Consider the following 25,913-nt stretch of genomic DNA (forward strand, 5'->3'; position numbering starts at 1 on the left):
GATCAGTATGAGCAGGGAAGGGTATGTAATATCTTGGCTCACTCTCATCAGAAATTGCTACTGTGGGATTTGGCATGTTACCATATGTAGCTGAAAATGAAATTTGAACTTCTTTCATGCAAACAGAAATAACTTTCTGCCTTATTTCTTTCTCATTAAAAATGTGATCGAAATATTGAGGGAGAAGTTTGAAACATATTGATTTCATTTTGAAAGCCTATTATTAAATCTCTTGAGGGCTTGTTGATCTTGAATCATTTCATTTTCATAGTGTTTCAGATTGAAAATTATTAGTAAATCTGTTTAAGTTGCAGCTAAATTACTAATTAACTTTCATCTCAAAGATTTTATTTCTTATGTGTTTCTGGCAGCACAGTGCACTCTCTACACAATGCAGCAGAAATTTTTTGTTACCTGCCTCTCTGTGCTCCTTACAATCTTATAAAGCAGGTTTGGAATTAATGAGCTGTCACATCTTGGGTAATGAATGAAAAGAACTGACAGAAATCCTTTTGTTGTTTAAGAAATTCCAAATAATTAATGGGAGAAAAATGACAGAGGTTCTTTTAGGGTTTAGGAAGAAATGCATCTTTCAAATTCTTTCCGCGATAGAAGAAACTTTAAAATATGTATGCAAAAAATGCAGGGATCCTGATTAATGGGTTAATTCCAGTTCTCTCATCTGAGATAAACTTGCAGAATCTGAGATTAAAGGATTTTATGTTTTGAGAAATAGCCTCCTAGCCTGCAGCTTCCTTATTCCATGTTCAGCTCAGAAGTAAAAAATCTTCTGGATTCCTGGGTTTGCCGTTGTGGACAAATTGATTTAAGCACTAAGCATGTTTGTAGTGATCATGTGTCATGTACATACATGTTAGCAGGTTAGCTTTGGGGAGGGCAAGGTGTTTGCTTTTGTTTTATGTTTTTCTCCAATTCATGAAGTCCCACTGTAGCTGTTGGCAATAACTTGTACTGCTGTTTTTCAGGTAACTGTCTCAGATGGGGGCACATCTCCCAAGCAATCCTCAGTTTGGGTGGTGATCCAGGTTCTGGATGAGAATGATAACAAACCACAGTTTCCAGAGAAAGTCTATCAGATCAAGCTGCCGGAGAGGGACCGTAAGAAAAGAGGGGAGCCAATCTACAGAGCTTTTGCTTTTGACAAAGATGAAGGCCCTAATGCAGAAATCTCATACAGCATTGTGGATGGGAACGATGATGGGAAGTTTTTTATTGATCCCAAAACAGGGATGGTTTCTTCCAGAAAGCAGTTCACAGCGGGGAGTTATGACATCTTAACAGTAAGCACTCTTTCACTGACATACAAACCCATGATTTGACTGACTTTTTTTTTTTTTAAGAAACAGGCCCTCCTGTATAAAGAGGGATATATGACTGTGTTTACTGTATGCCCTTTATGTAAGACCTAAATTAAGAAGTCTAGTATTCATATAGAACTACTGCCAAAAAATTGAGTCTGAGAGGTCATTCATGCTTTTGCAGGTCATGATGTATTCTCTGAGTGTTAAGTCAGCCTGCAAATTGTTAGCATAAGCCATTCCCTTGAATAAGCATTTGTCTGCTCCCAAAGTTGTATCTGGATGGCGTGGGCAGATACAGCTACAAATGGGTACTTACTTCTTGTGTGGACACAAGTGTTTGCCCTTACAGAGGGCACCTACTGTCCCAGTTAGGTGGCTGCACCTAACAGAGGAGGAGTATTGTGTACTCTGTGTTGTGGGAGCAATTTCAGTTAAAAGAAATCTCAGTCAAAACTCTTTTTTCAGAACTCTAACCATAGAGTGAAAGTCAAAGAAAGGGAGACTAAAATATGGTTAGGCAGATATAAAGCCGTATAAGACTGGAATGTGTTCTCTTCATCTACAGAAATAAGCCAAGTTGTAGTTAAGGAGTTTGAAATAAAAATGACAGAGGTCCATGGTCTGACATCTGGAAGTGATATCTCTTACAGAAGCGGGTTACCTTCATAATGCTGGAAAACTAATAAATAACAAAATGTTGAGAAATACCTAGGAATCAGAGTAGAGCAGCCTTCTAGTGAGTGAGTACTTTTCCCTCCAGAGACCTCAAAGTCATGTCTGAGATCTGAGCCTTCTTACAATGCACCAACTGAAGATTTTCTACCTAGAAACTGCTCATCACACCCTCAGCATCTTTTCACAAAGGGCCTGCCTGCCTGGAATGGAGCAGGGTGATGAGTGTTAGCATCAAACCCACTTAACACATTTCCAGAGGAAGAAATAGGGCATGATATTTCAGAAAAAAAAATTATTTCCCGTTTTTAAAAGGTAATATAACGGCATATTTACACCAGTGGTCCTATATAGCCAGAAACTTTACCTTTTTTAAAAAAAAGAAAAGCTCTTCGGTTAACATTGATGTTATCCACCAAAGCGCCCATTTTGTAACCTGCATTCAGCCTTTTCTTAAGCCCACTGTTTGTTGCTGCTCATCTTGTCTTTGCTATGTTAAATCCATAAAGCTTGCCACACAAATATCAAGTCTATCCATCTTTCTGGAGGACTTTATAATAAAAAGAATTAGCACCAAGCAAAGCAACTCTTAATGAACATGACAGGAAAAAAAAAAGAAAATATGGCAAAATTTTAAATTTGATTTATTATGGAGAATGAGGGAAATTACCTGAAACTTATTTAATTCAATTAAAGATCCAGAGGAAGGCAGTATAAGGAATACTTATCTGCAACACACATGCCACCTGAAAGCGGTCAAACATGCCCTGGGTGAGCATGTTTTGCAAATACATGGTCTCACACAGGGCCCTTACAAAACTTCCAGCTTTGCTGCAAGAGGGAGCTGGGTGCAAGATGAAATCAGAGAGGGAAGCTGGTTCTGGAGAGGAGGATCTGTGTGGGGAGTGTTTGAATTGCGTCTGCAGGAGGCCTCCCACCAGTATTTCTTAAACAAAACATTTCAGTTTAAAATCAGTTTTTTCAGGGAAAAGTCAAAGCACTGTGCAAAAAAAAAAAAAAAAAAAAAAAAAAAGTGAGAACTGAGAAATAAGTGCTTATCTTCCTCTTTTTTCATGGGATTTTACATACACTATTCCAAAGGGCATTTTCCAAGCAGTCATCACACTGCGATAGAATTAGGTCTGAACTGCCAAGCTGGGATGCTCAGCCTGAGCCCTCTTTCCTTTGTGCCTGCCAGATAAAAGCAGTGGACAACGGCCGGCCCCAAAAATCTTCAACTGCACGTCTCCACATTGAGTGGATAAAAAAGCCTGCACCCTCACCCGTGCCCCTGACGTTCGATGAACCCTTTTACAACTTCACCGTCATGGAGAGCGACAAAGTGACCGAGATGGTCGGGGTGGTCTCTGTGCAGCCCTCGAACATCCCTCTCTGGTTCGATATCGTGGGTAAGTTGGGAGCCAGTGGTGCAAGGAGGATGCCTCAGAAGCAAAGCATATGGACGTGTGGTTTTGACAGCAAGAAAACTAACCGTGAACTGTCTCCCTACCTCCCCCCAATTAAAGCCACTTTCCTAATGATGAAATGAAAATGCTATTTTAATATAGTGATAACAATAATAGTAGTAATAATACTCCTGCTTTTGTTATGACTCCTTAGCTAAGCTTAAAAAAGAGCGCTGTATGGCTGAATTGGTTTTTTTTCATACTATGTTATTTACTGCAATCTTAATGTTGTCTGTCATTTAAATTCTATTGTCATACTTTGCTAATCTCATTTCTAAATGTATTTATGGTACTTAGACTTGCTGTCCCTCATTTCTCTCTTTCTTCACCTTTTTTTCTGCATTCTGTTCTTTTTTTTCTGCTTCCGACTGCCCTGCTTCAAGGTGGCAAGCATGCTCGAGAGATGTTCTATATTCTACAGACAGCTTGTGGGCAGAACTGTTCAACAGAAGGTACCCTTAGTGCAAACACATTTGCTAAAATACAACTATCCAGGCTGCCTTTTATTTTTGCAAGTTTTTTGAGACAATTTATATTACATCTTTCATAAGTGCCTGTGACAGGATGCGATGCGACACATGGATGTGCTGCATTTCTTTCTATGACAGCTTTTACCGTATTTGTGTCCAATTATTATCATTTTATTCACGGATTTTCCACAGTTTATCACAAATAATTAATTCAAACTTTTCACAGTCCAGTGCCATCCATTTAACTGTGAAACAGAATGGGATGCCTCAACATATGGGTTACAAATGGAGCCACCAAAAGTTTGTCTTGAATGCAAGCTGAAACAGAGAAATGTGTTTTGATGTGAGATTTCAACCACAAAATTGCCTTACATAAAATTTCTTATAAAAATAGGGAGGGAAAAGTATCCTTAGTAAAAAGGAGGAGAAGCCGTACAAGTCTTGAAATCACAGGGAAATGCCTTTATCTGCCAAAACAACAGGGAGCAAAGGGTCTTGCTTGGTTGCAGTAAAGAAATGGGAGTCAATGTTCCTAAGCATTTCTTTCCCACTTCTGCTGCTGATTCAGTTAATGTCATTTAAAATAACTCATTTAACATCTCAAAAGTGAGAATTTCCCCTGCAAAATTATCGTGCTTCTTAATATTTGCAGATGCTTGTACGTAATGTTTGCATACCTTTGGATGTAAAACAGTGCATCTGGACAAAGTGGAGTATTTTTAAATGAAGGGTTCTAAAGCAAATGCTATATGAAAGATTAGAGAAACAAAAAGCCTTTGCCATGGACTTAGCAAAAAGTGTTCATCAGCAGTCTTTATTTACAGGAATTGAGCCTGGCTCTCATTTCAGCCTAGTTATTTGCAAATGGGTTTAGCCGACAGGAAGGACAGGGACCACAGGAGAAAGGGTCTGTCAGAGTTGTTTTCATCCACCTTTTATTGCCAATTTGTGCAGATAAAAGACAGAAGCAGCAACATTTCCTCTTTGTGGCACGGTTTCTGATGTGTCAATCATATTAAAATTAAACCCAAAGCTACTATCATGTTCTAGGGTTCCTGCTAGTCCCTGGGGGAGGACAGCATATGTTTCCTACAGTTTTCCTGCCATTTCCTCAGTTGCTTCAGTATGCTACGTGCAGTTTATTAGCTAATGTTTACATTTTCATTCCCGTTCTCACTGACCCTTTCCTCCCAGGACAAATCCATCTTTTTTGATGTTATTGACAGGTTTTTTTTCCTATTTGAACCTTTTGCTGGACTTCTTTTGGTCCTTTCCATGGCAACTTGACCAACTCTCATTAAAATTCTGCCCTCAGAGAAGCCCCTGCTCTTCTGCTACGTTCTTTTTCCTTATTAGAGTCGCTTTCAATCAATCAACACCTTATAATGATATTTAATTTTTGCCCACCAGACAGAGATGATAGGGAGAACATTAGGAAATTTTAGCCTTTGTCATTTAATGTGGCCTTTATGACTAAACTAGTTCAAATGGTTTAGAAGATTTAAACAATTCTAATGATTTCCCTCTCGGCTGTAGCTTCTGATGTTGCAAGATACTGCATCACTGCAGAGGGTCACTGAGACAGAGCTTTCCTAGATTTAATGAGAAATCAGGGACCCTGACCGTCCAGTTTGGTTCTGTTACCATATGAATGTTTTCATTAAATATTGCTGCTGTTACAAATAATAGCACTCCCAACAGCACCCATTTCTGCAACAGGAATAGCCAGCAATTCTGGGCATGCAGAAGAGCCTGTTGTTCCAGACACTTGGCATGCAAGGAGCAAAGCAAAACCCATCCTGAGAGTTTTACAGACAGAACACTGTGTATTTAGATCACTGTTGCTGCCTTTAGACAGTGTCAAACCCCACTTCTTCTCACTGTTCCTAAATACCATCAACACTGAGATCTGGTGTGGAAAAGCCCAATGAAAGACACAGGGGGTATTTGTAGAAGTTAACTGTCATATAGAGAAAGCTGTATGGGACTGCTGATGCAAGGGATGGTTTCTGTGCTGCTGTAAAACCAGACCTGATCCTGTTCCATCTGGTATTTTGTGATTCTGTACCTCTGTGCATAGTTCACAGTAATGTCAACAAAACCCCTGAAGGCTTATGTAGAGGCATGGTTTAATATAGAGTTTGCAGCTTGACCTTTATCTTTATGACCTTTTCAAACTAAATGGGCACTGGAATTCCGGAGGATCTCTTTTTCAATGCATAACATGCACTTCTCCCAGCTAAAAAAAAAGAGAGGGAGAGCAGATAAAGTTTGGCTATAAAGTATTCTGTCTGCTTAACTTTGCACCTAAATTATACATACTTCAAGTAGCTGTTTAAGTTCTTGAGTTGATCAGCTCCAAGAGAGGAGGATGCCTCACAGGCAGGAAGGTGATCTTCCACTGATGGACTAGGGAGGAACAGGATCCTCGGATGATTGTTTGTTTCTTTAATTTGAAACAGTTGAGATGTCATACCTGGTTTCTGTTTTCAGACTGCATTCAATGCCATTCCCAATTCATGCAGATCCCACAATGTGAAACACATAAACGTAAGTTGTATCAGTGATATTAAATTTATTCAGTCATTAATGAGAAACTAATTTTCAATGGGAACTCCAAGATAAGTCAGAGACCTTTATTTGTACCAGGTAAATTGAGTCCTTTCTGTTTTTTCCTTTGTAACTGGTGGGAATGGTGGGATGACTACTTTAACACTGGAGCTAAGCTGCATGGTGCTAGTTTCTGCTTAAGTAGCATGTTGCACAACATCTCTCTGGTTTTCCAAACAGTCCTCCCTCTGTCTTTCCTTCCTCCCCCAGCCTGTGCCTTTATAAGAGCAGCCAAGCTTTGAAAGCATATCAGAACTTTTTACCAAGAGTGCTTAAATGGCTTTTTTATTATCTATCAATTTTAGTTAATTATACATTTAATTCATAGTGCTGCAAGTTTTCATTAATGTCAAAAACATGTAGCTCCCTAGCCTTCTTTGAATAATCTTCTCTGAGAACTATCTAAAATACCTTCCTGATTTCTTTTTTGCTTCTTATGCCCTTGCTTTCAGCTTCTTAGCAGCAAACTCAAGGCTTTGACTGTCTTTACAATAGTTTTATCTAAAATTCGGAGTCTGAATTACTTTCTTCTTAGCATGATATAGTACATAAAAGAATACATATTTTCATATTTGCATGTTATTTTACTAATATTTATTAAGATTAACAAAATCTGTAATTGAATTTTTATTTCTTGAGACAGTCATTAAGTTATTTAATCTTCTTTGAAAACAAAATAAATGAAAATTTTGGCTTTGCTTCTTTTTTCTGAAAATCCTAGAGGTACTTTAGCCTCCCTCTGAGTTTCAGGGTGAATTAGTTTCCTGCATTTTGCTCTGATTTTCTTCTCTGAGCAATGTGAGAATTGTAGCAATTGGCCCAATTTATCATCATTGTTCATTGTTGTCAGCTTTCTTTGGGACAAGACAACTAAGAATCTTCTCTGCATTGAGAAAATGTGGTTTAGAGGACTGTTCTCTAACTCAGGTAATCTCCTGTTTTTCTTTCTTCCATTTGTCCGTCTTGGCATGGACAAATGAGACTCTGTGTGAGGATGTCCATATATGCTGGCTCTGTTAAGTTTGAGCATGGAACACTGTGTGCTGTTTGCGATCTACCAGTGAGGAAGACTCCTGCCAGTGTTTGAACTGGGGATGTGTCCTCCAGAATTGTGTCATCCATCTTTCCGTCTAAGACTGAACAAGTCTGGTTCTCTACAGTCATCAGATACTTCTGAGATGGGGTTCAGTCCCAGCCTTTTTGATCATCCCACTGGAAAATGTGGGAAAAGATTTTCATCTGGGACTCATTTGCCTACAAAACCTCCAGATTTGCTGACATGTTTTCTTCTCAGAGGAAAAAATGCTTTTTCCCAGCAGCATGATCCCATCTTAAACTGTGTATCAGCAACTGATAGGAACATAGGGAGGCTCAGCATCTTACCAAAAAGGAACCACATCTAGGAAAAGCTCTACCAAAAAAATTAACTGCTTGCATCAAATTGCAATATAAGAAGAATATGCTTGAAAATTAAAAACCCCAACACTGAAATTAGAAGGGGACAGAGATGCAGAGCCCACATCCTGTGGGAGTGCAAGATCTGGATTGTGCCTTGCCTTAGGCAAATTCTTCTGCTGACCCCCAGAAATCCTTCTTGACAGTTCAAGTTGTCCTTGCCCTGTCCATTGCACCTCTCTTGTTAGCCTTGCAAGGTTCAGTGGTTTGGGGTTTTTTAGGTATCTTTTTTGTAAGAAGGAAAATTAATTCTTTCCAAAGCATACGGGACTTTTGTCAGAAGGAAAATGGTTCATGGTGACTATGAAGCCAAGAAATAAGCTAAGAACGAAGGTAACGCTCTGGATTCAGCCAGAGAATGTAACCAACTCTCTGCCAAGAACACAATTTAGAGTCCTTTGGCCCAGGTGTGTCTCAGTTCAGTTTCCTGAGATCTCCTTCTTAACTGTGCTATACCATCTGTTAAACTGAAAATCAGGGCTGTTCTAGAAAGTTGTAGTGAGAGCCAGCTAATAAGATCTTTTGTACCAGGAGCTGTTTCTAGAGCTATCCTGATAACAGCTGGAATTGGAAAATCCTATATAAACTAAAAACACGCTTTTAGATGACATAAAAAATTACTAGTTCTAAAAATTTAATGCTTCCAGGGCTTATGCAAAAGCATTAAGATCAACCTCAAGAAAGTAAGGGTGGAAATCATCTCACTTAACTTCAGGTGTCCAAAGTGTAGATACAAGTATCTTCACTAGGTCACTTTGGGAATCTTAACAATAAATTAGAGAGAAAAAGTACTTTCTGGATGAGTTTTTATCATTCCAACCTGGTAAGTCTTCTCATCCAAAGATGGCATTTAAAGTAGATGTGGACTTTTAATGAAATCCTACTCAGAGTGCTTCAGTCTAATCAGATTATTTAAGGAAGTCTTTCATCTGTATTGAAGACGTATCAGCTTTACATTTTAGCCTGAAATGATACCGTAGACAACAGCCAATCCACGTCTCTCTGGGGTTATTCAGTATTAAAATGCTTTCTCAGGACAACCTGTCTAGCCAAATTGTCAGTTCAATCATCTTGCTTTCTTTGTCACTGATTTTCCCAAAGTGCCTGAGGAACTCACAATGTATTATCTTAATTTGGAATATTTCTTTCCTAATGCAATTGCAAGCACATTAGCAAAGACAGCTTCTACATATCTGAAAAAGCAGGGTTTAGTAGACAATGAAAAGGAAAGCATGTGCCAAATGATGGAAAGTGGAATAAGTAATGAAAATGCACATTAATAAAACTGAGCAGCTGAACAAAATGCCATCATTCTTAGCCGAAGATTGTGATCAAAGAAACTGTTAAATGGACAATAGTAAAATTGTTAAAACTGACTCTGTGGGATCTTGCGGCACTGCAGACAAGCTCACTTCAAAAGGGTTGGTACACACACAGCATCAGGCTTTCAAAAACAGCCTCCAGTATCCCAGAAGCCGACACTTTCTCAGCTGTTACCTCCTAGGCCCTCAGCCCTCCAACCTCTACAGGGGCACCTTAGGAAGGAAATGGTTTCATGTGGAGTTCCTAGCTGCAAGAGTAATGAAAAGATTCATTTGTTTTTACACAAGAATGATACCTCTCTCTTTGTGCAACTCCAGCACCCATCTTTCAGAGATGATTGTGGTGGATGCTTCTCTGGGTGCTTCATAGTAGACCTTGCATAGACTTAACACATCTGTAAGACTCTTAATGTTTAACTTTTGTAGCATTTATATGTAATTCATTAATTCTTCAGTGTTTAGTGCAGCTTCAGAAGCATTTATCATACAACGACCTGTTTTGAGTGTATATGAAGGCTGAGGAGCAACATGAGCCATTTGCAGACTGCCTCTAGTACTGCAGATGAGAGGCAGGATCCAATATCTCAGGCAGTATTCCCAGAAGTTCATCCATCTGCATGGTGGTTCTTCTGACCATGGTCTGTTAAAATGTAGAAGACTGAATCATGAATAATTCAGGGCTTCACTCCAAAATAGATTATAATAACAAATCTCACAGCAGGATGTTCTCTGATCCATTTCTGCCTCAGTGTTTGGTGCAATTTCTCCCTTGTTTAATAGAAAACGATTCAATGTAGAAGGAACTGCATTGCCTGGTTACTTACAGGTGAAGGCTGGGGTAGCTGGCACCAAGATTAATTTGTTTGTCACTAGACCAACTTGGAAGATGTGAATAATGTGTAAAAAATTCACATGATGGATTCAGTTCTTATTTTAGGGGAAGAGTATATACTTCACTTAATGGAAATGTCTTGAAGAAGTTGGTCTATTTGCAATAGACTATGTGGTGCCCTGAAAACCCAGCTCTGAGCCAGCAGAAGGTCATTTAAAACATTTGTTGCCGATCCTTCCATGTTACTTCTTGGAAGTTTTAAAGGCAGGTTTTTTTGGAAGTGTGTGCCAGTTGATAGCATATAATTTTTGATTGTTCATTAAGATGGTTATTAAGCATCTCAAAGTATAGACTTTCATTTTGTTTTCATGGTTATCAGTATGAAACATTCTCTTTGTAAAGTGCCTACTGTCCCAAGGCTAGTTTCATTTCAGCTGAGATTTCCTTGCATGAATCTCAAGCTCTTTTCTTCAAAGAAGGTTTTCATGGTGCAATTTTTCTCAAGTAATTCAATTTAAAACATTAATTTTTCTTCCATACTAACTTTTTTTTTAAAGAAAAAAAAGAGCATCGAAGATATAATCCATGTTCAAATACCTTGCTGTTGCTTAAATATCAAGGACAGCTTGCAGAATGAGGGTAAGGAATAAGCAATGTTTCTATTCACCATAAATGACAACAGATCCAGTGGCAGTGCTTTCCTGGAAAACCACAACTTCATCTATTAGGCTTAGACCTATATATATGTACATACATCTATTCAACTTGTGGAAGTCTGATGGCACATCTGAAATTACTGGATTTGGATCATTTCAGTGGGCAGAAGTTCACCAATTCTGTCTTTCCTCTGCAGCAGTCAACTGCATTCTTAGTCTTCTTCCCATTTTCTTCTACTCATCTCTGAATGCCTTTCAAGGCAAAAATGGACAGAGCAGTGCTTCTTCCAGCTTACCCTTTCTTTGCAATAGCCTGTGCAAGAGGTAGAAGTGAGGGTTCCTTCACATTAAGGAATTCAGGGGCTGCGATTTTGCTGTTTCCCCCTAATCTTCAACTTCTTCAAATGCCAAAACCTTCTTCTCTCACTAAATGTATGACTGCTTCTGAGAATAATGTCAGTTCCTGGTCAGCAAACCATGCAGATGGGAGAGCACGGAGCACTCTCCCCTTCTCTACTCAGTCCCCAGCCCTAAAATTTTGAGAGCCATTTTGTGACACTAGCAGCCATTCACATCCATCTCTCTTTATATATATTGCACCTGAGCTAAGTCAGTGGGATGGATATTTTTCTACCTGTGGACCTTATCTCAAGAGCTTTGAGCAGCTGTTACATGAGTCTCATAACCGGTGGGGTTTGAAGGGCTTTTCCTCTCTGTAGAACCGGGTTGTCAGAGAATGTAGCTAGTGGCACTGAGTTGCTGTGTGATGAATATACCTTAAGAGTTTGTTTGTCAGCAGTGTTGTGCCCCACCTCTCCCTGTCCCTAGCCTCCAAAAATTTTGGACTCAGCTAATACTAAATTACACTTTATAAATGAGTGAGTAAGAAAACAGCTTATCAGCAGGGAGTGTGTGCTTTGCTTTTGAAAATAATGAGTGGTTCAAGTTTATAAACTGTAGCTGTGGCTGACAAATCTTATAACCCTTCAATCTCAAATTATATTTGAGATTATATTATTTATAGCTTTCTTTTACTTTTTAATAGATTTTTTCTTTTTCTTTTCTTTCTTTCACTCAATACTCAGCAGGGTTTTCCCACTGCTGCATCATTCAGTGAGTGACAGGGAAAGGGTATGTTAATGTTAGAACAGTGCTTTGTGAGGGGTTTTTTTTATTGAAGGGAATTTAGGATGTGTATCCTGTCAGATCTATTTGAATAATTCCTAAAAGACTAGCAGGATTTGACCTTTGCTGCCAGTAATTATCATTGTCCTTGGTATTAACATAACAAATCTCTATTTGCATTTTTAAAATTTATTATAATTGTAATTTTTAAAAACGCAGATGATGGTATTTGCATCCAGAAGCATCAGTGAGAATTTCCTGAAAATAAAATTTATAGAATAAAACCTTCTTGAAATTACTTTTATACAAAAAGATAATTATTCTTGTTCATTATTCAAACCACAAGGGCACACATCTTAGGGGCTTATAGCCATTTGATTCTTTTTATAGATTCAGCTATGTTTTACTTAAATCTACTGCTAGATTTTTATTCTTTTTTTTTGGCAATGCATTTTAATGATATCTGCTTTTCAATATACAAACTGTGCTTTGAAATATAAATGAGTTATGAACAAAGAAGTCTCACTAGACGTACTGTGTATGCTAAGGCAGGCCGTTAAGATGGATGACACGAAACAGATATGCCCACTTTTAGGAATATTTGCAATGGAAGTTCTCCAGAGATGGCTAATTTGATTGTGTTTTTGTGCAATAATTAGGAGGGAATTACGATAGTTCTTTCGACGCGGACAAGGGAGCGGGCACTATTGTCATTGCAAAGCCCCTGGATGCAGAGCAGAGGTCAATGTATAATATGACTGTGGAGGTCACCGATGGAACAAACATTGCCTCAACTCAGGTAGAATACCACATTCCTTTCTTGGCAAGTTATCCATTTGTTACTGGAATGTATATGCTATAAAAATTAATAATTTTTCCATTCAAGTGAAACCTCATCCTTTGAGACCACCAATAACTAATGGAGGGGATATTTTTCAGAGCCTTTCCATCTGGCTGTAAAGAATCGGCTGTTGAATGTTTCAAAGCGTGATTTCTCCTTTTGTTCTCTTCCTGCTCACATGAAAGTAATTTGCCTTCCTCCAGCTGAGGGAGTCCCTATCACAGGCAGCAAAGCCTAGATTTTGACAATTGTGTCGCCCCATAATGGTCCAAAATACAATAGTGCTTCCATGGTGTTGGGCAATATTGCTATTGATTGTGTTAAATGGAGTTTATACCTCTCATCCTCCAAAGACCCAAATGTGGGACACAGGATCAATTGTTCAGAAAAGAAATTGTTCAGAGGCAAAACTTAAAATTCAAAGAATCCCTCCTTTAGTGTCACTGCCTACGAGTACATTGTCTTCTGTGAAACAGCCCCACTGAACCTTTTAAAACCAGGCTTGCTTATCAGGCTCGGTGCCTTTCATCTATTAAAAGTTGGGTCAGACAAACGTGAAGGGCTGGGGTAAAGCTGGCTCTGACACATCCTTGCAGGAGAGACCCTGACGCAGAGCCTGGGTATCTGTTCAGTGGGAACCAGTCTGGAACTGGGTCATGGCACAGGGACGGGCACTCTGAGGTCCAGGTGGCACCAGGAAGACTTCAAACAGCGAAATGCTTTGATTTGAGGTGGAGTTGTGGGCTATGGATTACTCAGGGCCTGAAATTCTACATCTGAGTTACTCCCAAGGGGAAATGAAAAAAATATAGGATTGTGGTGTTACTTGCTTCTTTATAATGCAGAAGGAAGACCTGAACATTTTTTATGTTTACATATATGCTTGCACACACAGATGCTTCTGTTGTACCTTGCCTTTTTGCTCAAATGCTTTGGATGTAAATCTGTATTCACTGAGCCACAACACCAGCTTTCCTAAGAAATTGTTAAATCATTGAGTGCTTTCTCAATCTGAATTTCTGTTTACAACCAGCCCTAAAATATCTGATAATTTCTGCCAATAATCCACCTTGGTAAGAAAACATCAGTTGATAGTAAGTCAGGTGATAGGAAATGCACTGTTTTTCTCTGTTAGTTTCAGAATTAATTGCATCTCTGCTAAAAACATCCCTGACTTTAAGCTTGATTATATCTGGCCCATGTTCCCTTTTACGCCTTTCTCTGCTCTGTTAAGGAACTCTTTAAAAACCACTATTTTCTCCCCAGGAAGGCACTCACAATACTCAAATCACCTCCCAGTCTTCCGGTAGACAAGCAAAGGAGAATGACTGACCTCTTTATGTTCCCTTTCCATAAGGCATTTTCTTCAACTCTTGAGTAGTCTTTTTGTTATGCTGTGGTTTTAAATCTTGACTACATTCTTAGTCCACATTTCAGATGGTGTTGAATGCCTAATGTTTATTTATTTTTTGTTTCTTGCAAACATTTCAGCCAAAAAAATATTAAAAAGCTTAGGGAATTTCAACCATGCTGGATAAAAGTAATTTCTCTTCTTATGGATGTTGCGTTCATTGTTTCTGCTGCTTTTGATTTAATAAATTGACCCACGTAACAGTCCTCAAAACCTATTTGGATGAAACGCCTACATTTTTAATTAAAACATATGGTAAAAACATATTTCAGTAAAGCTGTTGCATTCTAAAAGAGGCCTGAGCATTCTTTTTAACAGTGATGTGACCCATTTGGGAATGTAAGATAGTTTCAGATTGCAATAGTACAGCAGGAATGATCACCGGTGGGTTCAGACCCTTCCTTCCCCCACCTTCTTCTCTCTGTGTGAATACTGTTTAATTATTTAATTGTGGCCAGGGTATCCAAGCATGTGTTTCTTTTGGTCTTCACAATAGAGATTTCAAAAGCGATTGTTATCTCAAAACTGCCAGAATTATGGCCTGCCTATTTATTGCTCCATTTTGCAAAGCTTTCCTACTGTATTTTTGGGTGTACTTTGGAGCCTTTGGTTACCTTCTTCATCTTAATTGCCTTTTAGAAAAATAATAAATAAATAAAAAGTAAAACTGATAGCTTTAATTAAAAAATGTCATGGAATAGGTCATCTACTGATGGCTCTCAGTGGCCTTATTCTGAGTTTTGGTAAAGCAACATTTTAAGAATTTTGTTCCGTGTACACAGTACCACTTACATTTTTAACTGTAGCTGCAGGAAGATACGGTCGAAGATGAAGCAAATAGAAAGCAATTTTGTAAATACATCCTTTTGAATGATGGTTTATTATGAAGCAGCTGATGATCACCATGTGCAATGGAACACTCTTGCTTTTTATTCCACCCCAGCTGTTTTCCTTTATCTCTTCCTGGCCTTTTGTCTGTTACACAGTTGAAGGTGGTAAAATACAGCATAAAAATGCCAAAGATTTTTGTTTGGGTAACATGATCCCTGGCATGGACTTGGTGAAGTTTCTTCAGCAATGTTCCTGCATGCCTTAAACTCCGATGAACTGTTCACTTCCTTCATGCCTTCCTGTGCACATGGTTCATTACTGTACTATGAGAGGAAGGAAAGCATTTTGATTTAAAAGTTGCATCTGTTGTAATAATGGTTTCACTGTTATGAAAAGAGGCAAAAAGAACATACGGAGTATTAACAAAAAAAAAGTTACAAACTTTCTGTGTAACCAAAAGCCTACTTGTTTTGGGCATGATCAAGGTTTCCAAAAGAAATACAGTCTCCAAAGTGAACACCAAAGTGCCAGGACTTGTTGAGCCACTGCCACTCACCATGCTGCCCATCCACCTAAGCCTGAACCATCCAGGCAGCAGTTGGGATGAGAAGGGATGGAGAAGGCAAAATACGAAGAAATGTTGACTTGTTTGATTTATATATTTGAAGTGTGGGTATAAAACTTCAGTCACAGTAATTAACTTCTAGGATGGCTAAGTCTCCTGACTTAGCCAGGGAGAGCTTTTGCTTTTTCCCTTTCTTTTATCCATCATTGCTTGAGGCCACACAGTCATTTATTAAAGGTTGAAGGCATACGTTTGCTCTAAATTCCCACGAAACACAATTCCTGCAGCTGCCAGGCGAGCTGTTTGCCTTGCAGAGGGATCAGGGCTTCTGTATCCTGTGTGCTGGGGAGAGAGCCAGGACAGCAGCTCTGTGCAGTGACTCTGCTCCTTGCCACAGCCATCACCTCCCTTTGGGCTGCAAAGGGGTCTTGTGCCCTTGCTTGAGCACAGAGAGGTCTCTCCCAACAAGGAATCATTATAATGGCATCTAAATGCCTACTTCTGCCACAATTTTGACTAACTGAGTGTGCAACATTAGGAATTCTCCTGGTCATGAGTCAGGTTTATCCCAAACCCCTTTTTTTTACTGAACAACTCAGATCTTTTACATACAAGCACAGCAGAGGAATAGAATAGCATTTATTTATTTATTTGTAGTGCATACTCGCGAGTTTTGCTAAAATACCCACAGGAGCAGAGTACAGGGGGTAATCATTGAACTATCATGTCAGTTATTATAACATTTCACTGTTATTGAGAATGTTGTCCTAGCAGATAATTACGTTTTTCTAACAACCTCTGGAGTGATGTTACTATGTGAAAAATATGGTTTTACTCCTTGCTTATTTTCCTACCTTCTCCTTCTTTCTCATCATCCTAACTTCTGTAGAAAAGATGTGCTAGAGCACGAAGGCTGTTGCTTCCAATCTAGGAGACAAAAAGAGCCTCCGTTTCACTTGTTGCAAAACCACCTATTTCCCTGCAGAGTGGGCACTCAGAGGGTAACATGCAATTCCCTCTGAAAAGCTTTTGCAGATCAATACATGTTCGCTTACAATACCTTCTGCTGGAGCCAACCAGACTGGAACAGCAGACAGAAGAAGTTACTGCTCCATGCCCCTTTCTGTCTCTCCCTGCAGAAGGTTTTGGACTTGCATTTGTTCTTGTGCTGAGGATTGACTTTAAACTCTGAGTTTCTGTCTCACCTTTCAGAGATCACCTTTTATTTACAACATTTTCTTAAGAGGAGCTGATCAGCCACCCTGAGTGCAGGTGGTTCTCTTTAAATGAATGGTGAAAAGCTCTTCTTAGAGGACCATGGCCAAAATGTAGAGCAGACATTAGAGCCCGCCAGAAGTAGTTCTGGGCTGTGGATTCTTCTAGGGCAGAAAAAGAGACATGGGGATTCAATTCAGTTTTTCACTTTTGCTCTGTTGAACATTTCCTCCAAACTATAATGTGTCCAATCCTTAATTTTTTTTTTCTATCACATCCAGCAATCTCAGCACTGCATTGAAGCAAAGATTTTTCCTTCAATTTTAACATAACACAAAGAACGCAGTAAAGTATAAATAACTGGCCACTGAGGCTGGTAGGGAAACTGAATTTTTGTGTTAAGGTTGGGATTTGGAGGAAAGAAAAACTTGTCAGGGAGTAGAAAATAAAGCTATGTGGTAACACTATTGAAAGCAGTATTAAATCAAAATAGGTTTCAAAACCTGTACAGAATTGTAACCTGAGTTTAAATAATTCAGGCACTTAATAGGTTGTACTACAACACTGTGCCCAGACCAAGCAATTAGCCAAGCAGATTCTTCCAGCTTCAAATGTCTGTAAAGCAGCTGCTGGCATTTACCCAGTTTTCACTCAAATACGTCTGTGCCTAAACCAAAGGTATTTGTTATGGGCAACATTAAAAACAGCTTTGGAGAGACTTCCTGCATTAGGTTTTGTCCTGCTTTGATTTGATTGTATTTCTCTAGGCCTTTCACTTACCATTTTGAGTACAAAGTCTTTGCTAATGCTCTGAGTGTTACTTTGCCTAATTTGTAATCTTGGAGGCCCATGATTCCTTTATTTGAAACTTGCTTTAACTGTGGGAAATAGGAAGTGAGCAGGGAAAAGCAAGTCTTTTATAGCGAAGCGCTTGTTCAGACTATAAATTAGACTCCACACAATGGACGCAGAAGGAGGCAAGCCTGCCTTTCTGAAGCCCACAATGCTCTGGAAAAGATACGGGCTTTCAAGAAGAACCAGGCAGAGACTGGTTTGCTGCATGTTTGCTTTATGAGCGTGGAAAAAAGACTTGCAACTAATGTTTGTCAATGAAGAGTAGTTCGGTCAGTAATCTTGAACAGTCCTCAGTGAAGAGGAATCCCTGCTTAGCAGCCAACAAATAGTAAACATTTCCATTCGTCACCTTTTGGAGATGTGTTGGGAAACTTTTAAAGCCTGGCTTTGATTCCACACAATGGGTATTGTCACAGCTTAACACCCCAGGCATCTATGCAGTAATAAAGGATATTTATGCCACACAGCTCATTCTTGCCATATCTTCCATTTGGAAATAAATATGGAGAAAATATTAAATTACACAGACACTGGGAGTCTTTGAGTCACTTCAGTAGTATAACACTTGATTTGAGGTGAAAGATGTGCTACCAGCTGGCTAAAGCATAATACTTCAGGGACTCTTCTGCTGACCCTTTTGAAGTCAGTAGGAAATTTGCCAGTAGAACCAATACTTTATGCCTAAAGTTGGCAGCCATTACATGAATTTGAGAAACTTCCTCATATTAACAATCTGGCAGCACTCAGTTTACTCAACTTCACGTATGTTTGTAGCATCAGGTTTTCTATGAACCTGGTGTTCATGTCAGTGTCACATTTTCCTTTATTGAAGACAAGGGTCCCTCTTTTCAAGTAACATCTTACGAGAAGCTATCCTGCTTGAGCAGGAAATCTGCATAAGAAGGATGGCATTTTAAAGTGACCTAATAAAAGGGATGTGGCTCAAATAAAACACCTTCCCCAGCTTTACCACTGCCCTTCACCCATGGTTTTGGTAACCTTGCTGCAAGGCATTGTTTTCTTGGGCAAAATATGGGGACAACAGTCACTTCCTCTATAAAAATGTAAGAACTGAGGGACTAGTACCTATATAAAATGGGACTTAAACTCTATTTTCTTTTACCTGGTTTTGTTTCAAGTACCTCCCAAGATAGTTCAATTTTTAAGAAGATTAAAGAGTTCCGTGGATAGGTTTAACAGAGCTCTGTATAACCAGTATTCCCATATATAACCTAACTTTCTTTTGTTGCAAGGAAAATACACCCCCCTCTATTAAAGGAGAGAAATGTTAAAATTACATTTGACTCTCGGGAATTTTGAGGGACAGCTGACAAAAATTAGAAATGCTCTTAACTGCTTAAATAGAAGAAATTGTGAATTAATAATGACTTCTTTATTCATTAGCATCTCTAACCCACCGTCTTCCATCTCCAGATGGAAGTGGCTGTTGAAGTGCAAAGTATGTAATAAATAATGTGTATTTCAATGTGGATCACTTGACAAATCATTAAAATACTGTCATCTCTAGGGAGGAAGATGCCTGCCACTTAAATAGGCACTTAATCAGTTTTACAGTAGATGTAAAGTGAAAGAGAGAAAACGAAAAAAAAGGAAAAATAAGTTTTTTTCTGGCAATGATCAAAGCAATTTTAAGTGCATAGCTCCCTGTAAGTTTGATGATCGCAGTGAATGAGGTCCTCAATTTTTTTATCTTTTCCCCTCTCCATGCCTTGCACTCCCCAAGCACGAACATGTCCGTAAGTGTGTCATGGCAATACCTTACACCTTTTTCAGTGGGAAGAAACTCTGCTCTGTGAATCTGTGCTGTAATTTCCACAGTCTCATGGGTTACCCTTGGTCTCTGATGCTGATCCAGTCCCACCCTGTGTAGTTTGTGCAGTCTAGTGAAGGCAAAAATCATGAAGCCATGGTTTGGACAGTCATAGTGCAAGCTTTGGGATGGATAAACCTTTATGCCCTCCTCTGCTTTCTCAGTTTGCCAGTGATCCCAAAATGCATTAGATGTTATAGGAAGTGAATCCCTGCTCTGGGGTGATTATATACCATGCAAACAACATAGCATGTCACTTCTGTAGCAGTACTTTTAAGAAACATTAGTGTGCTTCTGTGGATTTATTTTTTTGTCTTCCAGGACATTTTCAGCTTCCACACCCCAATTTTAAAAATAAATTCACAGATACAGGCCTGTCCCTCACATGGAAGCATACTTGTTCAAGGTAGGCTGTGCTCTACTAGCATCAGCAGAGTAAAACCTTCTTGGTGTTTTCAATCCATTTGAAAAGTTTTTACTTCTCTGTTGGGCTGTCTAAAATGATACATGAGAAAGTTTTTGGCCATGAAGTAAAAGAAAAATAAATTATCTGTGTTAACAGTGCAGCAGTAGAATAATCCAGTCATGTTACAGTGGTACCTGTCAAGGACCGAGTATCAAAACTGCTCAAGAAAGATATCTATAAGTATTAAACACTGATTATCCCCAACTCCTATTGCTTCTTTGTCTCTTCCTTACACTAAAAAATGTGGTTCAGCACTGGCTGTGCATCCCATTAGATTAGAGGTCAAGTCTTTAATCTTCTCCTCAGGCTTTCTTTCATATGTTACAACTAGTTTCTTCAGATATTTGTAAGATGTAGGTTTGGGTTTCTTTTTGTCCTCAGTCAGATCAGAAACATGCTTTGATATATTATAGCAACAATAAAAGTATAAAAAGCTAAGTAACTCTTCATCATTATTATAGGCCCAGCAATGTGTATTTCCCCCAGTTTTATTGCTGTCTGTCCAAGACTGAAGCATAACTTAATATAGGCTTCGCCCTGCTTCGCTCTGGCGTGCTGTAATCTGGTGAAAATGAAACTGTATGGAATGCAAGTCTTATGCCATTTAACTTACAGAGCATTTTATTTCAGCTGTCTTTTAAACAGTTCCCAGGCTAGTTCATTACAACTGCTTCTTACAACTGCTCATGTTCCTCCTGGTAATGTATTCTGCAAACCCTTCCACATATCATGGAAATCTAAAGTTTCATTTCTCTCTGAGGCCAACATCTGTTTGTGCAATATTGCAGTAAAAGTATAGCTGTATTTTTCTTCTGTTAAGAAAGTATGGGTGAACAGGGCTTGATCAAGCAAAATAATAAAATACTTGCTTTAAAAAGAGCTAAGTACTTTTCAAAGCAACAAAGAAAATATCATGAGTGATGAGTCCAGTCTCCTAGTCTGACCAAAGAGTCCTTTTCATGCCTTTCCCAAGTCATTAATTGGACTATTTCTTATTTAAAAGCCTTTGAATAAAAAGCTTGCTCTGTTTCACTTACTGTAAAATTAGATGTGTGCTTTCACAGGCATATTCTGCAAAAGATAATTTTTGTTTCTAGCACTGAAAAAGAGTCAACTCTTCACATTTCAGCTTTCAGTGTTACACAATTTGTCAGGGCTTTTGCTGCCACACTGTCCACAGGAATCTATGGCGTGCGAAGTCTAGAAAGCACATTTTCCCCAGGGAGTGACTTCTCCAATGGCAAAACCCACAAAATGTCATCAGAGTGACACATGCATAACGTAATTTGTGAAAGGCAAAGCTTGGAAAATAGTGATTCTTATTAGTTATCAGAGTCAGCTTGTGATACATTGAAATGGGTGTAATAGGCAGCAAGAGCAGCACGCTGGCCTGTTTTTCCCCTCTCCCAAGTTTCCTTAAGAATCAATACTGAGGTTTTAAAGACAAATTTGAAGCACACATTCCTTTGAACACAGCATTCTTTCGCATTTTTAGCATCCTACCATTCATAAACTGCAACAGAAAGGAGGCAAGTAGGTGTTGGAGGGGAAGTGAATTAGCTGGCAATAAAGGCTGCCATCACTGGCAAAGGAAAAGCAAGGATGTAACAAAAAAAATAATCCTTCTCTTTCACCAGTGCCCTTAGATCACCTGTCCTTGGTGGTACGTATTTATCTGTGTGGGGTAGGCTTGCATGGTACTGAGGTTGTGTCTCCTGTGCCCACCTCAAGTGGTGTAAGAGCAATCTGAGGTGTCAGAAGAACTTGACGTCTCCAATGCTGTCCCAATTTGACATTGCCACTAAGCCCCAACACAATATACTGGGCAGAAAACACAGGGTTCAGCTGAATCTTGATTGTATAAAAGCAGATTTAAGGATTCTTTTATAGTCTTATGAATAGTGAAGGGGAAAGCAAATTACATAATAGCTCTAGAAGTCTCTTGTAACCAAAGCAGTTACAAGGAAGGACAAAACCTTTCCTTATGACCATTGTAGAAATATTTTCCAGTCTATACATACTGAAAATATGGACTACTTTATCAGGTTCTGATTAGGCCTTACAGTTAGGAACGTTTTACTTCCAAAGTCAAATCCTTTCTATTTCTTTTGATCTGAAAAGTAAGCATTTAATATTAAATAATGTTTCTCAATCCCACCGTGCAGCAGCATAACATCTTCAGCCATCCAAAGTAAATTGCATTTCTCTAGGTGCTTATTCAGTAGTCTGACTAGACTTCAATAACTTCGAATTTTTTTTATTAACTGTAGGTTCTTATCAAAGTGTTGGATAACAATGATAATGGCCCAGAATTCTCTCAGCCAAGTTATGATGTCACCATTTCAGAGGACATCCTCCCTGATACTGAAATTCTGCAAATTGAAGCTATAGACAGAGATGAAAAGCATAAGCTGAGCTACACTATTCACAGCAGCATCGATACAGTCAGCATGAGAAAATTCAGAATTGATCCCAACACCGGGGTTCTCTATACGGCTGAGAGATTAGACCATGAAGCTCAAGATAAGCACATCCTTAATGTCATGGTAAGAATGCAATATTCCTTTGGGTCAGGACACAGTCATGGCTGCTTCAGGTACATGCATGGCGTAGTGCTTGTGTGAGCAAAGGACTCAGTGCAATAAGTAGTCACTAATTTAATCTTGCCTGCCCTGCTGCGTATTTATTTCACAGTTTTTATTTCGGCTTTTTGGGAAACTTTATTGTGAACTCATTGTATGGAATGTGATATGATTCGCTATCTCAAGGCAGAGCAAGTGGGAAATTATTTAATCTCTTGGCATCTGGTCGTCTCCCTCAAGGTAATTTTCAGAGTTTCTGAACTGAGGCTGAAAGTTATTTGAGAAGTTATTCACAGGGAGATAACTGCTTTCTTGCCATGGAGAACGCTACAGCCTTTCTGAATACAAACCTCATTTATAGCTTACTTTTATGGACTTATTTCAGTACATAAACTGTTGATATACAAAATAGCTTTCTTTTATCTACATTTCCAAATCTTGGGGTATACATAAAAATGTTAATTACCAATTTTTGCTTGGTGTGCCTAAGCTGTAGAACATAAATCTGTCTGTTTTCAAGTGGAGATTGTATATCATAGACATAAAATTTTTTTTTTAATTAAAAGAGAAAAAAATCTATGTTAGTTTAAACATTGTAGTCCACTATTTTTTTTCACCACTTAAGACTTCTGTAGCAGAGGCCTTCTAAGGAGCTACTCATGGTGTATTAGGTACAGGGGCATCTTTGGCAGGGCACCCTAGGTAGCAGAAAGCTGCTGTGAGATGCAGCAAGCAGCAGCTGAGTGTGGTCTCCGCTCGCAAAATGAAATGTTGCAAGTCCTTTGGTAAGCAGATCAAGAAATAGCTATGAACTGAATCACAGAAACACATGGCTGACAGAGGTAATTCCGTGGTGCTTGGTTTTGATCTCCACCTATTACAATAGGTCTTTTCCTCTGTTTAAGAAGAACCAAACTTTTGGGGATAGTGGTGGCAGGATTATCAGTGAAGCAGTGCTGAGGTATTTTGTGTGGGGTTGAGACAGGTGTGGTAACTTACACCTCTGTTAGCAGTTATCAGCAAGCACTTCATAAGGTAATTCCTACTCTGTTCACTATTGGTATCATCATCTTCCAAAAGGTATGTACATTTATAGTCATGAAGTAGTCAATTAGCAGCTACGAGCACTAGACTGACATGCTATATGCTGTAAAGCAGGCAATGGCAAGATAAAGACATGAGCATTCAGCAAGTATTTAAAAAAAAAGAGTATTTCTTGCGAACCTCAACCCAAATTTAAAATCTCTTGTGGTTGCCACTTCAAAAATTCATGTCATGATGGTTAGTTGCAATGCATTTCTTCACAATTAAAAAAAAAAGTCCCTAAGATCTTTCCTTTTTCTTTAATTTTACTATTTGCCATCTTGTGTGTGAATGTATTTCAGTGTTCTTTGGGACAAATGGATTTTTTTATTGCTTTGTATTAAATAGAACTGAAAGTAGTTTCCACACTCAGATGAGTAATATTTGTGAAGTTTTACTAGATGACTATGAAGTTCTGTGTTATGCACTTGTTCTATAGGTCCGAGATCAAGAATTCCCTTATAGACGAAACCTGGCCAGAGCCATCATAAATGTGGAAGACTCCAATGACCACAGTCCCTACTTCACCAGCCCATTGTACGAAGCCTCGGTGTTTGAATCAGCAGCAGTTGGATCAGCAGTGTTGCAGGTCACGGCTCTGGACAAAGACAAAGGAGAAAATGCAGAGCTCACCTATACTATTGAAGCAGGTTAGGACAGAGGCCAAAAGTGAAATATCACGGATCATGCCAGACACAGAACAGTGCTGTGATGGTGATCTGTCTTGACACACGATTCAGCTTCTTTGGTCTACTTTTTGCTGTACAGATGGGCAAAGGAGACACCTTCTTGTTGTTTTGTTGGGGTTTTTTTAAATTTTGTTTTGAAGCTACTATACCCAAAACCTGTCAGAACAAACTCATTCTGGAACAGGTTGCCCAAGAATGGTTATGGAGTCTCCTTTTCTGGAGACATGCAGAACCCCACAGGATCCTGTGCAACCTGCCGTAGCTGAACCTGCTTTAGCAGGGAAGTTGGACCAGATGCTCTCCAGTGGTCCCTTTCAAGCCCAACCATTCTGTTATTCTGTGACTGATTCTTATTCACGAGATGGCTACAGGGCCTGTTACCTCTTAAGCCATTGGGTCAAAGCCATCACAGAACATACCACAGTAGTAAAGCATTTGCATTATCTCTGACACACGTGCAAGTGAATGTATGTTTCTCTGAGTCAGATGAATCTGAAGTTAAGAATTATCTTTGAGATAAACCATTGGCAGATATATAAGGGGGGTAACTGGAAAAAGAGAGAAACAATTAGAAATTAATAGCCTTTGAATTTTGTAATGTTTCATTTCTACTTAGGGGGTTTTATTCCTAATATGAATCTTTCCACTGTACTAATAGCAAAACTTGAAACTTATATTGCTGTAAAAAAAAGTCGCAGGTACTTCAGATTGTCCCCATATTAGGCAGATCACAAGCCTTTCCCACCATTAGGCTCCTATCCTACTGGATCATTATTTATCCCTGTATTATTATAAAGACTTGTTACTAGCTAGGATAGCTTATGTCAATTAGGAACAGGCTAAATGACAAATAAGCAATGAAATAAGAATATCTGCACCATCTCATACTGATTTAGCTTCATATAACAAGCTCACACCTTAAATTAAGACGATATAACCGGAAGTTTAGAGAAGACCCAAGGAACCATTTTTCTCTCATTATCGTGTATGCTCTGTGGAAGGAGATTACCTTCAGCAAACCAGAAGGTGAAGTCTTTTGCAGCTGAAAGTGTTGAACTTGGAGCGAGGAAGATGTTAGCACTCCAAACCAAATATTTCCTTTGTGCACTGCGTTTGGTCTTAGCAGTTATTTCTCAGTATTCTCCAGTGGCTTTTAACTTAGAGTAGGGGCAGTCTTACACATGTCCAGACAGGACAATGCTGTGCCTTGTGGAACAAACTCTGAGCAGACTAGATCAGGTTCCTGGGGCAAAGTTTTTCAAGACTATTCCCAGCTTTTTCTTGACACCTTATTACTATTATGGGCTCCCAATCATCTAGAGGTGCCACCACAATGTAAAGAGCATCCTGACATCTTAGGAGTATGGTTCCCATTATACTGGTAATAGAATCAGATATGATGCAGACAGAAAAATATTATGATTAGAAAAGATGCTTTAGCTATTAGATTATTTCTAGAGACTCTCTTTTTCATTACAGCCTGTTTCTGTTTCATCATGAGCTCTCCCTGCAATGTCAGACCTCAGACTTCCATTTACTGTAAGCCTCACACTCCTCCAGTTTCATTATTCACAGATGTCCCAATCTCAGATGCCTCAAAATTCAGTATTGTCT

The 25,913-nt window shown here is 38.9% G+C and overlaps 1 protein-coding gene across 12 annotated transcripts in view; it reads left to right on the top strand.

Annotated features, from left to right (window-relative positions):
- The window catches only part of FAT3 (FAT atypical cadherin 3), a 407,855-nt gene that overhangs the window by 296,132 nt on the left and 85,810 nt on the right, over positions 1-25,913 (top strand). For 10 of the 12 annotated variants that reach the window (XM_048294524.1, XM_048294523.1, XM_048294534.1 and 7 more), the window contains 6 exons: positions 987-1,301; positions 3,193-3,403; positions 3,844-3,912; positions 12,590-12,729; positions 22,216-22,491; positions 24,050-24,260. In XM_048294524.1, coding sequence (XP_048150481.1) covers positions 987-1,301; positions 3,193-3,403; positions 3,844-3,912; positions 12,590-12,729; positions 22,216-22,491; positions 24,050-24,260 — 1,222 coding nt within the window. The remainder of the gene's footprint in view (positions 1-986; positions 1,302-3,192; positions 3,404-3,843; positions 3,913-12,589; positions 12,730-22,215; positions 22,492-24,049; positions 24,261-25,913) is intronic. The other 2 variants (XM_048294530.1, XM_048294533.1) reach the window with 1 other exon arrangement.

This window comes from Corvus hawaiiensis, chromosome 2 (assembly GCF_020740725.1).
Source record: "Corvus hawaiiensis isolate bCorHaw1 chromosome 2, bCorHaw1.pri.cur, whole genome shotgun sequence".
In the NCBI taxonomy this organism is placed as follows: domain Eukaryota; kingdom Metazoa; phylum Chordata; class Aves; order Passeriformes; family Corvidae; genus Corvus; species Corvus hawaiiensis.